Raw genomic sequence first — 16487 nt, forward strand, 5'->3', positions numbered from 1 at the left:
GAAGGTGTGCTGCAGGCTGAGTTCCCTAGAGGCTGGACATTGGCTGTCTTCTAGGGCAGCAAGGTGTTGTGATCATCATATTCTCTGAAGCAGCCCTCTGACAGCAAACAGGAGCAGCAAGAAGGCAAGCCTTGGGCCTATCCACAGGAGGTGAAGGTGACCCTGAAAGAATTGCAGACTGAGCTTGAGTGGCAGCCCACCTAGGCTGGTTTCCAGACAGCAAGGTGGAGGGGATCGTTCTGGACGGAAAGTCTACAGAAGCTCGAGGTGGAGCACGCGGGCTCGAGTCTAGAGATAGCAAGCAGATAGGAGGAGTACCTTGTGGTAAGATCAGAGGACCACACCATTGGTGGGACTCTGTATCTATCTCTTTTGTATTGTGTCCATAGCTTTGGATGGAAATACATTATTTTGGTGGTTTCTCTATCTGGCTGGTTCATTGTCTATTGATGAGTCTGCACATCTATTCTATGCACATTAAGTTCAGAAGTTTGTGATTCCACACCCCACACGCACACTGTGTGAGCTCCTGGGCATTACTATCAGTCTTCCGCTGTGCGTACCCTCTGTTGGTCATTTCTAACAGGTCACATGTGTTGTGGTGCTCTCTATCCTACAGGGTTTCTCTCCTCCTCTCATCTCCATCTCCATTTTCTAGATGGCCTAGAGCTTATAACCTTCCTCTAATATCTCATTCTCTTCTTCTTCATGCTGCATAAGCTTGTCACAGTGAAAGCTTAGAGAGGGTTGTGAGAGGAGATTTGTGAGGAGCTTGAGAGAAGCCACAAAGGCTGTTGGAGGTGTTGGAGCACCTTGGAGATTTCGAAGTTGCTCCTACTATAGCTACTGTTGTACATCAAGCTGGGGAAAAGGTGTACGTACAATTGGGAGCTTTAGAGCAGTCTTAAAGCTCAACACAGCTGCAACCACAACTTTACATGGTCAATAACTTGTACGAGAGAAAATTTTCCTTTTTTAAGCTACAGAGATCTTTTTCAGCTAAGCAGTTGGAAAGTGAAAGCACTAGTGGATGCTTCATTTCAACTAGTGTTACAGTCATTGTAAGGGTTGGACGTGTCCTACTATCTTCTACAAGCATTTGAACAAAGGTTACAACAGCCCCAGGCCCAAATCTTGTATTTCTCACATTCTTCAACGCCTACACCAGAACTTCAGCTTTTAAAGATTGTTTGATTGAGATCAAGAAGGCTACAAAGAGTTTGAAGCATTGAAAGTTGGAATGCATTGGTATACAAACGTTACTTCCCCTTCACACCAAGAGAAAATTTGCTTGTTGCATTGGGAGCTTGTTTTTCACTGCAATTTTGGTCTTTGTGAATTATAAAGCTAACATTTGAGCGACACATGGCAAGAAAAGGACTACTCCAAGAATAATCCGTTATTCTCTCCTTCCTCAAAGCTCAGGCACTCCAACCCTCAACGCTGAAATTGAACTTGGGTCAATTTCCTTGACGACACCTACTTGCTCCTCACAACAGCAAATCGACCTTTTGGTCGATTTTGGTTACCCAAAAACATAGAACAAAGAATTTATAGAATTTGCAATCGAACTTGGGTCAATATCAAAAGGCCTTGCCAAGGCTCACTGAAATCGACTTCCCAAACTCAATCCTCGCCAAGCCTCACCAAACAAGTCATTGTAATTGGTTTCCTTTAGTCTCATAGACCTTCCAGTCCCTTTATGACTATAAATCTTTCTCTCTTTCTTTTGAACACCACCCGCAACCAAGAGATACACCTGCATAATGAGATCCCTGTGGCTCTCAACATGGATTCCCATAGCAGTTTGTTTTGGGCATAATGTTTGCCATGTCTTCACGGGTGAGAGAATGGAGGGTGAAATTTTTCCTGGCAGATAGAGGGGGAAGTCTTGTTGTCAAGGCCCTCAATGCATGTTGTATGACCTTTGTCAAGAATACTGATTATTGCTTTGAGGAGCTTGAATTGTTGATATGGACAGGTGTTTTGGAGGCTTCTTCAAGACCCAATTGCATGATGCTGGGAGTAGAAAAGGGTGAACCTCTTGAAGCCTTTATGGTAAAGTAGGAACATCATCAGAATAGGAAGTGTGCAAGCACTAGTTGGTTACTTAGGTTTGAGCTCATTTGGAACTTGTGTTTGGAGATTGCTGAAGGATGAATTAAGATTTCTCGGAGTGCATTTGGTGACCATCCCTATGTGAAATGAGGATAGCAAAAGGGTGAATCATTTGAGATCATTTCATAGCAAAGGGCATCTACGCCATGAGGACATAGCTATAGAAACCACTGGGGGTAATGTTGAACCCCCTAGCTAAGGGGCCTCAACAAAATGAATCACCAAGTGAGAGGGCTCAACAAAGTGAACAACCGAACGAAGGGCAACAAGGAAGAAACTATCTAAATGAAGAACAAGGTTAAATTTTACTTTTAAACAAAGAGAATACATCCCATATGGTTCCCTCATCCTCTGGCTTGCTTTGAAAACAAGCCAAGTGCCTCTCGGAGGCACCCACAGAATACACTTGTAACCCGACATAGCAAGCTTCACTGCCCTGTACTCCTCTAACCCTGATCTTGCAAATCCCTTGTGAGGTATGCATGCATGGCATCTCCCTCCTCCATCCTCATGGTGAATAGTTGATTCTAGAGTTTGAGGATCCTTGTAGAGTTTGTATGTCTCGTACAGGTTCTTCAAGATGCCCCATGTGACTTTTGAGGTATCCCCCAACAACTAAATGTGCAGGAACCTCAAACACTTTGATATGGCAGAATGCAAACTTGTTAGCACTCCAATTGAAACAGGTCACAATGCCTTCAGATTGTGAGTGAGCAGTTCCAAATGCTATATTATATCAGCAAGACTTTGGCAAACTGATTTATCTGATAAGAACATCCAAGCAGGACATCATGTATGCAATAGACTTGGTCAATCAATTTATGCAAGCTCTTGTGAGCATAATTAGAAACTGGTAAAGAGGATATTCGTGTACCTCAAAGGTACCAAGGATCATCACTTGTCATATCTGAAGGATACAAGTTAAAAACCGTACCTCACGGGATTCTATGATACAGATGGGAGTGGAGGTAAAGAGGCAAAGTCAACAATCGGTCGTACATTCTTGCTCAATCAGTCCAAGAAGAACAAGACACAGTTGCTTTGTCGAGCACAAAGGTAGAGTAAACTGCTTTATCCAAGTGTGCTTGTGAAGCAATATGGCTTGCGAAGTCTTCTAGGTGAACTTGGTTCAGTCCAAGGGGAAGCTCCTACAAACTTTTGTGACGACAGCACACTTGCTTTACACAGAATCCAAAAGATCATGGGAAAGCAAATCACATTGGTATTTCCTATTGTTTCATTCAGCATCGAACCGAAAAGGGAGAGCTCGATCTATCCACTGTTTCTCTAAAGATTGGTCGGCAGGAACACCTACTTAGAATTTGGGTTGACCTTTAATCAGAATTTGAAAAATAATGAGGCTTATACTAATTGATTGGTTTAAGCCTCAATATGTAGCTGCAAGAGTTGTCATAGGTACTCATAAAACCAAAGGTCACTTAGATCAAAATGGAAGTTGATTTTCCATTGAAAGATCTTAATATCATGTAACAATTCGGTTTCTCAAACTATTCATAGATACAATACTACACAAACAAATGAATTACTCTCCTTTTATTCATTGCAAATCATGTGAGAAAAACAAAAGGGAAATCAAGAACACATGCATAATAAACATAATCCATAACCCAATACTTTGCCATTTATAGACACCAAGAGCACATACTCGCTAGAGAAATAATGTCACATCGTAAATAGGTACCTGAGGAAAACTAGTTCTACAGAGGCCCCCACAAATGTCTTCAAATGTGTCTACTTTCAACCAAACAATAGCAAATGAGAATACCTGGGTTTCATCAGCAACTTGTCCGTTAGATGGACCAAGAGCAAAAAAGGATGAAACGTACACAAGCCTCTCAATTGTTGATGTCTTTTGTACAGCATTTATCACATTCTTTAACCCGTTCACGTTTTCCTGTATTGAAGAAAATGTTAAGTTCTCACTTTTCAGATCTCTCTCTCTCTCTCTCTCTCTCTCTCTCTCTCTCTCTCTCTCTCTCTCTCTCAACACAAGGACAGGTACACGCCAAGTATCACTTTTGGACTTCCATGAGGATTCTATTTTATTATCAGATGTTGATATAGACGAGGTTGGGATGTCTCGAGTCTCCACAGACACACGGGCCCCAATCACATGCTATGGACATGCATTACTAGACATGGACAGGCTACATGATCCTATCATCTATAATGGCCTGGACCACTGGCCCTTCTTAGGTGGCTTCACTTGCTTCCCACATAGGGGGGGGCTCCAACGTAGTTGACTCATGGGATCTCCTACCTTCACTTCACACATCACTGACTTCTCCGTCTCATCACCACCCCCAGTAGCAGACCACACTTATCTGTTTTTTAGTAAATTCACACCATGTCGTTGCTCCTTACGTCGAATCTACTTGATGAATGACGATTTGGAGATGGTGCCATGATGAAGATTTCCATGAAGAAGCAGACTGCGAGGACATTGAAGAAATGTAGATGCCACGGCTTCACAAGCGATTCGGGGATGCAAGGTTCATTTGAGTACAACAAAGAAATGAACATAGATGCGGCTTGATGAGAGAGAACGTCGCAAGCCACCTACAAAACTATCATCTCTACCTCAAAGCTTGCAGACACAACGCAGCTACAAGATGGAGTGGATAAGGAGGCAAGCAAATATTTTCACTAGGAACATCATGCAAGCAAATCCACGGATCGACTCTTCACCCATGGCATCATTGCAAGAATTCCAAGCTATGATGGAAGAAGCTCTTTGATTCTTGATATGGTTGCATTGGGAAAATTCTGGCTTTGGTTGCACAAGATATTCCATTACTTTGCGGTTGCAACAACTCTACATGCTATGCCTGCTAGAATTGACGAGCTCGGCAATCAAGCAATCTTTTCGATTTCTTGGTAATACCTAAGCTTTATCCTAATTGCCTAATTGCTTGCATGCCTTAACCAAAGCAGCAAACTCTTCCATGCAGACCTTGATGAAGAACCTCTTCCATCAAGGGATCCTTCACACATGCCCGTTGTTCTTCTTTTTGCTTGCCTCCACTCCTCCTCCCCCTCCAATAAACCACTCTTCCATGTCGCTATCATCTCATTGATGCTCTCCAGTGGTCCGCAACTGGATTAATCCAATGTTCACCCATGACACCACCTCAGCGTTCAAGAATCTTGATGATCGCACTCGCCTATCTACTCAACCTATCAAATACATTCTTCCCAGGAATGCACCCTAGCGTGCACCACGGCAGCCTTCCTCCTAGGGTCCTCCTCAAGTTGTATTATCAAACCCCAAGGGAAGGGTCGGTTCGAAACAATCACGAGATACAAGCTTGGAAGAGCTGTGACTTCTCTGTTCAGACGTGTCGGGAAGGAATTCACACAAAGGGTACTAATGTGGAGCTGGTCTGGTCGAGAAGGTGGAAAAAGGCATCCCAAAGGATGATCAAAACCCAACTTTGGAACTTACCTCGATGTCGTGCTTTCTTCATACAACGCCGATTCTGGGAGAGGGGAGGCTATTGTCTTTGCTAGCAATGCCAACGAGGTCGAAGGTTTCCTAAGGGAGGCCCTAAAGCCTCCAAGCAAGGTTCCTCCTCCAAAATCCAATGAGCTGATCGACATCTGGGAAAACCATAATGTAGCTCCTCCACTCTCTCAATGCCATGGTACTTCTAAGATCACTCCATCGCCTCCATCAACCTATTCTCTCTCTTGCCTCTGAAGCTCTACTCATCGGTTAACCCTTCCTCCACTTTGGAAGTGTTTGCAGCCATGGGGCATGGTCAGGTCCACGAGCGGCGGAAGGTTATGCCTGGGCTGTTGTGTCGAACAAGGGAAGCTGCTCTATGATTAGTAAGTTCTTGCAAAGACGTGGAAATGCCTCGCAAATGAAAAACTGAGCAAATTTTATCCTCCCAATGGACCCTTGCTTCAATGCACGTCTTTCCTCCCGCAACACACACATGTCCCTCCCTCTCCTCTTCGCACGATGCGATCAATGCACATGATTTAGTGCAGTGATGCACAGGAATTTGTATTGGGCTGCCTCGAAATCCTTGCAAGGTAGGCAGCCGCTTGTAAATCCAAGGTCGACATGAAGAGTCTACAACTGCCTGTAAGTCCATGAAAGGTATGGAGGTGGTTGTAAATCCGTGGTCAAAGTGAATGCGTATGGAACTGCCTATAAATCATGAAAGGTTTGGAGCTGCAAGTAAATCCGCGGATGCTTCTTTTAGATGAGCGATGATGCAACATGTTTGACTACGCCTCTTCATTTGGTCTAGAGCTGCCAGCAAATCCTGGAGACGGTATGGGGCTGCTTGTAAATCCAACAATGTGCCGCAATGCACTGTTTTCTCAGATGTAACGCAGAAGACACCCTCAAAAGCATCTACAATTAGCAATAATGGCATTGTTGATGCATCTGGTTCTTTACCACACGGAGTCATTCTTCGACTCGTCAAAGTGGTGGATCTTCATCAACATATACTTGGAGGGTGGACTTTCTTGTCCACCAGTGGTCTTACCTTTACATTTTTGTATGAATCTTATGGGTTCCCAACCCTGGTGTTTAGTCCTAAGATAGAGTAGTTTTCTATGCACTTGTATTTAATATCCATGTGTGGTTTCAACGATTTCTCGCTCCACTATGAGTGCCAAAGTGTTATGGGACCAACCTTTCTTACTCCGATGAGTTCGACTCCATAGTCATAGCCGTCCCCACCAAGCATCCGACAACCGTTAGGTATAGAGTTGGTGGAGTTAGGAACATAGAGTCGTATCTTACCATTCATGGAGGGGTAAGAGAACATTGAGTCCCCACCTATATCTTGTATAACCCTTTTTTCATTTAGAGCATGGTATGAGAGTTGATGACCCCATTCGTGAGTTTCCATATGATATACAATTTTTTTCCAAGTCTCCCCCTTCTCTTTGATTACTCTATTGAGGCGAGGCATTTCCCCTCAACATGTGTTTTGTGAAGAGAAGTGACAGCAAACAAAAGACCATGTGTTAAACCGTGAACGGATGCATGGAGTGAGTTAACTCCTCTTTTAGCATCTTGTAGTCTCCACCCTCGACCCCCTAGAAGGCTCCTTACTCAACCTAGCCACTTGCTCTGTACTAACTCACGTGCAATTACAACATTAGTACCTCTTGGGTACTCACCTAATTTATTAGCCACATTCTTGCCCCTAGGCACATGACTAACAAATTAACCCATAATCATACGCATAGCACTCCATAGAACCTTCGAGTCGTCTCAAAACCCGTCATCAAAGACCTTGACAAACAAATCCTTGACTAAACTATTTGGCTGCAACAAAGCAACCAACTATTTACATCATATACATCGCTAACAGTCTCTCTAAAGAATTTGTGTCACCGCTCCATCAAGAGTCCTGTTACATTCCAACTGGAACGTAACCCAAAGTTCCCCCCTCTTAAGCCAAGAGCCCATCACTTACATTTATTCACCTTGCCTTACCATTTCCGACACAAACCGTTCCCACAATTGCCTTCACATAGGACCACTATCACCTTGACCACACAATGGATGTCATATATGGTAGCTATCTATACACACTCCCTGGAGAACATCAGCAACCAATTAGAAAGTAACCCAGACTCCCCCCTCTTTACGAATCCGACATATCCAACTTGAAGATAACCCAAACTCCCCCCTCTTTAAGCCAGGAGCCCATCATTCACGTTTATTCACCTTGCCTTACCATATCCAACACAAACTGTTCCCACAATTGCCTTCACATAGGACCACTATCACCTTGACCACACAATGGATGTCACATATGGTAGCTATCTATACACACTCCTAGAGAGCATTGGCAACCAACTGACACTAGATGCCAAAATCCCATCTCCTCAAGCACGCTATCAACGTCATTGCGAAACACTCCTTTCCTTGCACAATCAAGTCCATAGAAAAGCCACTTGAACAATGTGATCTCCATAATGGTTGGTACAAGGACAATTGTAAAATATCAGCATTTTGAGACTAAATAGGGACCACCAAACAAAGAGCAGACCAAAAGAGTAATGATGCTTAGTGTGGTGCGAGAAATGGCAATTTCTTATACCACACAGAAAGGAGCTCTTGACCAGAGTGATTCCAAGAAACTCTAGATGAAACTCTTCGACTAGGGATCACCTGCCCCACCTAGGACCAAACATCAGAAAAGCCTTACTTGATATCATATGTGATGTACCCCAAGTTGATGGCTCATCTAGGACCAAAAGCCAGAAAAGCCAATCAGCCCATACCTAATCTCAATAATATTTCTCACTGTACAAACTCCACACAACCTCTTGTCTTGATCACACTATCCAAAATTAATAGAGTAGCAAAGCCAAGGAGCATAAGTCATGGATGAGAAACTTGTCTCGATCCTAACCAGGCTCTTAAATGAGGCCCTGTTGTAAAGGCATCTAAGGGCTTTGTAAAACATTCAAAAAATCATATTAATTAATTAGTTGGGGAGGGGGGGAAAGGGGAGTGGTATATGATGGCCAATATTCAGGCATAAAGGGGGGAGGGCTTGAATTAAATAAAGGGGGGAGAAGGGAGCAATAATTAGTCTTACATGGGGGAGGGGGAGAGCTTGAATAAAATAAAAGGAGGGGAGGGGGGGGGGGGCGGGGCAGGAGGACGTGTGAGATTGGAGGGGGGGACCACTTATGAAGGGCATTAAAGAGGAAAGGACATCCCAAAGGGGGAGGGGAATGAGGGAGGATTTCTCTCAATAGAATGTTCAACCATGTGGCTTCACACATTGCCATGCTAGATGCTTTGCTCTGCTTCAGTGCAAGATGATGCAACTACTAGTTGCTGCTTAGTACTCCATGTCACTAAACCTAACCCAAGTGAGAACATATAACCAATGCAATAGACTGCTTTCATCCACTAGCCTGCCCAGTCTGAAGTTATAAATCCATGAAAATCTGTCTTCAGCTCTCGTATAAACCAGCCCCCCAAGTGTTTGGCACACTTCAGATACCTAAATATTTTATTGACTGCTCTCCAATGAAGGTCCATCTACTGCTGCACAAAATGACTCACTTTCTGCATTGTGTAGGCCTTGTAGATGTCAAAATATTAGGATGCCCACTATGCTGCCTACATCGTGTGGCAGCTACTAAAGCTGCGCAGTCAGCTTGTCACTGTCATCCACGGGACCTTTAGAGCCTTACATCCATCCATGTTCAACCTCTTCACAATATAATTTCAATATTTAACCTGTGACAGGATGTTCCTATCTTGAAGATGCCACACTTCTACACTCAAATAATAATGCGTAAACCCCAAATCTGACATTTCAAATGACTTAAACAAATCAGCCTTTACTTACTGCCACAAGTGCAATATCGTTACCAGTAACGAGTATATCATCAAAATATGAAACTACAAGCACAAATCTGCAGCCTTCTTCAGAAAGTAGAGCTTTAAATCTTCAAAAGTCTTCCTTACAGCCCTAAAGGAAACCTAGCATACCATGCCCTTGGTGCATGATTCAGAGCCCTCTTTAATGTGCAAACAAGTCATTCCTATCCTCTATCTACAGAGCCTTCATGCTGCTCGACATAGAACTCTATAACCATTCAAAAATACTCATATAACATTCATTTAGAAGATGGGCTAGGTTTAAATAATGGAGTTAAGTTTTGCCATGGGAGCAAAGGTTTCACAGTAGTTTATACTCTCAACCTGGCTATATCCCTTTGCCACCAGCCTTGCTTTGAACTTCTGAATGTTGTGTTCAGAGTCCTTTTTTAGTCTTTGTGCCAATGACATTCTTACCCTAAGGTAACTTATACAGTTCTGCCGTTGTTCATTGAGTCTTCAATATGGAATTGTATTCTGATGGCATCAATTCCTACCATTCTCTGCATTTGACAGCTTCTTTAAAAGTCCAAGGCTCCTGCATCTCTCCCATAAAAGCTTAATTTGAGTACTTTTAATAAATTCTTAACCCTCCATGACGTGCTGGATCCTTCATTGGCCATCTCAGGAAGTCTTTCACCTCAGAATATTCCAAGCACCACATGCCAACTTATTTTTGGGTGTTAGAAGGGGAGAGTCCTTCTTAGTTACCTGCTATCCTTTGTCCATGTATCTACCTGCTTGGGCTGTTGTACCTGTCCCTGTGCTGCTCTATGCACTTCAATCTGAAGAGAGTGGGTGCTATTTATCTTGTTTTCTAGCCTGGGAGTGTCATCAAACTAAATATCCTTCCTGATTATCAGCATTATCTTTTGCATGTCAAAGGTGCTTTATAGTAGGCCGTATAACTGCAAAACCCTCCCTTAAGTGTCTCTTTTTTTACAGTTATCATAGCTGCTCTATTCAGAAAATAAACAGCTGTATTTATAGCTTCAGATCAAAACACTTTTGACATTTAATCTTTTCAGCCACCCCATTCTGCAATGGGTTATACGCTGCTGTATAGATTTGTAAAACTAGCACAAGAATCATTTTTTATTAAGCATGAAAACAGGAGAGTTTCCAATGTTTCTTTCATAATGAAAAACTCATTTGCCTAAGTATACTTTACTGTCGAAGCTTTTTCCTACAACTTGGCTTAAAGCTTGAAAGGATGCTCCCAATAAGTCTACAATGTAGTGAAATGAGTGCTTGTATAATCAAAAATGTTATTGTAGGCATAAAGAATGTCACACTGGATTCTTTCACACTTCATTCAAATGCCTTTAATTTTTAATATAGCCCACGTGCCCCTAAGAAAATGATCACATATACTCTAATTGGCATGTGTATGTATAATAGAGATCTTGTGAACACGTCCCCTTGTATCCCACACCAAGAACCTTGACAACCAAGTCTTTGACCATATTATTGGACTGCAAATACACAACTCCAAACCACCCCTTGGCTCACACATTATTTACATTTATGTACCATGCTATCAACCGATTCATATGAGATCATGCTACATCCTAACACTTCTAGAAGCACAAAAGTGAAGATCAAACAAGGTTGCCTTTGTCACCAACCTTGTTTGGCTTCTAAATGGATGAGCTGCCCAATTCATTAATATGCTTGGGGGAGAGGGTCACCCCTGGCCCACCCAGTGATACCGAGTTTGCTTTACACAGAGGATGTTGTCGTTATACCCCCTTGCACACTTAACATGATTTCTGCAATCAGCGAAATCTGAAGATGAACGAAGGTTATGATCCTCAACACTTAAAGATAAGCCATGCAAAGAAAGATTTCATGAGAGCCTTTTCAATAGTCTCATACTATGTCTAACTTGAGGATCACGGATTCAGGGCTCTCCTCTCCAGGGAGTCTGCAACAAAAATGATTCTAGCACGCTCCACGCGAGCCACAAAGAAAATTTCCCTTTTTCAATACACTCATCCAGGAATCCACAGCTAGCTATTAAGGGGCAGCTTTTTGGGCACCAGTGAGGCCTAAGATCGTGACCTGATGGAGCGACTACAGGTCTCATGCATCATTCGCTCTCTATTCCGCAACAGTTTGGGCAAGCAGAGTTTCAAGCAATTGGGTACCGTCTTCCAAACAATCACATGCAAACAGAGAGTTATGAACATGATGCTAACAAGCTCCTACTTTGATACTGTTTTATTGTTTCTGTCCTCCCAGCTCGCTGAAGAAGCGGTGTTGTAATGCATGAGTCTAACAAGATCTACCCATACATTTATCTGGAGACGAGAGGAGCCAGGTCATTTGGTCTGATCTTTTGCAGCTTCATACCTCCTGGTCTTGGATTCATCCCCTTCCGCACTCTTCTAAGATGCATAAGTTATAAGAGGACCAACTTCTTTGGATTACAAAGGAAGGCTTCATTCAGGGATCCAAATATCTTCAGATGGGCTAGTTACATGCATTGAGGACAGATTGGGAATCAAGACGTAACGTAGGATGGTCTCACAAGATGTTGAAACTTGAGACCACTGATCGTTTAAAGTTTGATCTTCAATTGCAGCCCTTACTATGAGATAGAGGTACGTTCATTGCCCCTTCTAGAGAGGTCTTAGCAACCTGTCTTGGTTTGCAAGATACCCAAATCAGAAACGCTTGGCCATTTTCATTCTGAAGATACGAAGACACTGAGACCACTTATCACATAATTCGAGTATCATGCTAGCATTCCTCGCATTTTTTATCGAGACAAGGATGAGGATGAGAGGAGCAAGAAGATGACGATCACCAGAACAGCACGTCTTGATCATTGATCATATTCTATGGACCAGCAGCACAGAGAGAGGCCAGACCTCCATGTTTTAGCCGGTGGCTCTATGCTCTCTTATCCTAGACATACTAGAGAGATGCATCTAGCTGCAGATCCACTGAAAACCTGTATCTCCAGAATTTTGCTAATGAGGGCATAACTCAGCCTAAAAGAGCTTTATTGCACCACACATCAGCACAGTTGTACTTTGCACTCTGTTTTGTCTTTAGTGACTGGGAGAAGTGCTCTCCTCTGGTATTTCATGCATTATATTGTACTTGTCGTTGGGAGCCAGTCTGCCGTAGAGACTCTTAATCCAGATGGCCTTCTGTGTGTTTTACAGGGGTTTGACATGACACGATTTACTCAATGAGAGAGAGAGAGGTCAGATTGCTCGGATTCTCTACGTCTCCAATTTTGAGCCGTCAATAAATCTTGAAGTTGCTTGAGCTACGAGGAGAAAACCATAACAAGTTCTATGGTAAGCGTGCAGTAGAAACGTTTCTCATGAGCTAACACATTCTTCGAGCTTGAACAACTCTATGCCAGTTTCACGTACCGACATAAACTTGGAAGGGTCTGGCACCCAGGGTGCAACTAAAGCAGCACAATGCACGATGGCACTGCAGCCCTCGAAAGCTTGTATCAAGGATTGGTAATCTTTGAGGTCTCCGTAGACGAGCTCAACGGTGGGGGGCAGCTCCAGCAACGTGCTAGATGGCCTCACGAAAGCCTTGACGTGAAAACGACCTTCGTTTTCTAAAGCATGGCAAATTCTACCACCAAGGAATCCTGAGGCGCCCGTAACCAAGACTGATCTCTTACCAGCTGCCATAGCCAATCTCAATGCTCTCTTAGATCCGTGGGTGAGAAAATGACACTTTGCAACAACCTTCGTTGACTTCCGCTTTACCACCGAGCGGCCTTTCCCGGCAGCTTCATGACCGGAAAGGGCCCTTTTCTGGCCGTCTAGAGCCTCCGCGAGGGGGTTTTAGAGCGCGGCCACATGCCCTCCTCCCCTGCTCTGGAATTGGATCCCATCGGCGGTAGACATCCATTGTCAGAATCAGCCGCCGATCTTTGTTTTGTTCACGTGGCAATGAGAGGAGCGTGTCTCAGCGGGATGAACGTAGCAAAGAGGGGAAGGTGGGCATTGAGATGGCATGATGGAGGAGTACACAACAGGTTGTGAGCCGTTTTGGAGGGTGTATGGAGGTTTGGAGGGCCAGTTTTGGCATCTCCATTGGCACCGATTCAAGATCTTTGCATCCATTCATGGCGGTGAACAAAGGTTGAAGATCCAATTCGTTCTCCCATGTGGCCAGGAGTTGAAACCGCCATACAGCCAAGAAACATCTGTGCAGCCATGACCCTTGGTAATTCGTCGTTTTACTGGCGGCAGCGCAATTTCGACGGCATGGTGGTGCAGTTTGGCAGGCGTGCATGTCAGACCCTGCCAATTTCGACAAGTGTTTCACCTTAAAGCCGATTGAGAAAGGCCTTTGATAAGACAATGGAGATTTCTCTTCCACTGAGGCCCTTGACGAATATATCGTTTCTTAAGTCCTAGCCCCTTTAGAGGACAAAAGCACCCATGCTCTTCTCTCTCTCTCTCTCAAAATGTTCACCCAAGGGATTGCTATTAAGAGGGGGCTTCACTACATATATCCTAGTGGCAGAATGGTATACATGGTATGTAGAATCATAATATCGACCATTTGGCTTGAATTGCCCATTCACCGCATTTGTGAGATTCCAACCCTCCCCCTCCATCCAAGCATGGGGGAGTTTTAAATTTTGTCACTTGTCCACCACTGTGGGGAAGAGCAAATTTGCCACTCTCCTAGATTACACATGTTCATCCACACGTCTCTTATGTAGGTGTAGTTTGTTGTTGCCCCAATGTGGGCGCACATTGCGAGTGAGATTCTACTTCATATCTGTGTCTGCGGGTCTTTCTTGCCACCACTGCCATGTGGGTACATGCACATGCGAGGCCTATAGTTTCTATGTTAGTTGCAGCACAACTGCCACTGTCCTAGATTACAGGCTCAGTTGGCATTGACTAGGAAAGGAAACTTTCAAACAACTTAGTAAGGAACTTTCAATGGGTAGGTTTAGTGACAAATTCATAGCTTGTCAATGAAAGATTCAAATTGAAGCCTCTGGATGGAAACTATGGGGTAACTTCATATCCGAAACACAATCGGAATGTGGGAATCTGTCTTCCACGGATGGAGATATCGAATAGACGGATCGGGAATTCTTCCATTCACCAATCGTATAATCAAAAAAGTGTTCTATCTCTTTCTAACTTCTCTTTTGCCTTGAGTGTGATTAAATAAAGGACTAATATTTTTTTTATTTGATTTCTAAAGCATAATTTGTAATTCATGTCTGATGAGAGTCATTAAATATGTTAAGGTTGTGTAAGTGTCTCCAAGGCATACCCAAAATAATATCAACTTCTTGTAAGGGCGCCACTAGGAAATCGAACTAAGACTTTTTTGGTATAGTTGTACTTAGAATTTACTTTGTAATGTGAATACTCTTTTTGCAATGAAATAATGTGTACTATCATCATCATGCAAAACAACTTCTTTTCTATCATTAAGACCTTTCATTTTTGAAATCATGACAATTGTACTTACCTCTCCAACAACAAGACTAATTCTTGTGTTACCCTCTTGCTTGGCTCTGTATTGTTACCCTCTTGCTTGGCTATGCCATCTTAGATGCATATCTCTTTTTGTATTTAATTTAGACTTTTATTTCTATATTCTCACTCTCTCGAATCAATTATGCAAGAAGTGCACTTAAGCATTTCTAGAGCATGGGCACCTATGATCTTCCATAATGGTCTCCCATGGTGGTAAAAGTGCACCTAAGTATTCCTAGAGTGTGGGTGGTTGCACATGATCTCCCATTATGATAAAAGAGAAAACAATAATAAAAAGTATTTAGGTGTATGAATTTTATTTGCAAATGGAATGGGAATATGGATGATGAATGATACTAAGTGTATGAAGGGAAATAGAAAGAAACTTCTTACCTTATATTCAAGAAGATGGAATCTGGGCTATAGTGAGAAACTTTATTTTTTTCACATTTATTCACCTCCATGCCGATATTTTTGACAACCTTCATTTGGCTGCTTTGCTACTTCAAAATCTCCCTCAAGTTTAGATTGTAATCTAGGTAGACATTGTGCTTTTCAATCTTTTGTGGAAGTTGTTTTTCCCTCCCAAAAGGTTATTTTTCCCTTACACCTTAGCTTTTTTTTTAAACACGCTTTTCTCATTCGCTCTCTTGGAGGTCCAAACCCTAGCTTGGACAAGCAACACTTATGTTTTTCATCAAGGCTTTTACCAAATATATGTAAGGCTTTCACTAAAGCTTATATGAAAAAATATATTTTTTGGTCACATTCAAAATAATTCTGGAAAACTGTGCGCAAAGTAATGTTCAAGCTAGAGAAATAGAAATGGCAATGGTTCGCAAAAATGTAGATCTAAAGCTTTGTAATAGCTAGTATTCACATGCAATGGTGTGTACTAGGGATAGTGGCTATGCTGCAGACTAGAGCACACAAGCAAGGTTGGTGGACCACTTAGAATTTGATTCTCTATAATGCACTAATCTAAGCATGCAGACTTGAAATTTAATGTTTGCAAACTTTGTGATAAGCACCTATGTAGTCAAAGCTCCTATATACTAGTCTTCGTTCAACACAGTGTCTAGTTATGTGAAGTTGGTAATCCATAATCGGTGGGCTACTAATTATTATACTCTAATATGTTTATGCCTACTTAGTCAACTTTGATTTTTAGTATCCTATCACAAAAAAAAGCATGACTTCCCATTGTAGTCAATCACAACGTTCTCCCCTTGGTCTTGAATATTCTTGGCTCCTTTGCTAAGTCAAGGTTTCTTTGTAACCTTATGTTCTCTCCCCACATGCTTAGAGCATACCTTTTCTCTAATACCATCGAAACTAAACTAGAGATCAAGAAAATTTAGCAAGAAGATGGTAATTATAACTAGGTATAATCTCTCACCTCTAAATAGGTAGCTCACACTTCCCCATCTAGAGTTTTTAAGATCATCCTATTAAAAGACATATAGCCAAAAATATCA

General features: G+C 42.6%; 1 protein-coding gene across 1 annotated transcript in view; it reads right to left on the minus strand.

Moving 5' to 3' along the window:
- The window catches only part of FLDH (NAD(P)-binding Rossmann-fold superfamily protein), a 45688-nt gene extending 32440 nt beyond the window's left edge, over positions 1-13248 (minus strand). Inside the window, exons 1-2 of the mRNA XM_087383627.1 lie at positions 12910-13248; positions 3905-4033 (exon numbers count right to left, since the gene is read on the minus strand). Of these exons, the coding sequence (XP_087239753.1) occupies positions 3905-4033; positions 12910-13185 (405 nt within the window). The 5' untranslated portion in view covers positions 13186-13248. The remainder of the gene's footprint in view (positions 1-3904; positions 4034-12909) is intronic.
- Positions 13249-16487: the final 3239 nt, after the last annotated feature.

The sequence above is a fragment of the Dipteris shenzhenensis genome, chromosome 13 (assembly GCF_047967505.1).
Source record: "Dipteris shenzhenensis isolate YYH24624 ecotype China chromosome 13, Dip_SZ_1.0, whole genome shotgun sequence".
Taxonomy (NCBI): domain Eukaryota; kingdom Viridiplantae; phylum Streptophyta; class Polypodiopsida; order Gleicheniales; family Dipteridaceae; genus Dipteris; species Dipteris shenzhenensis.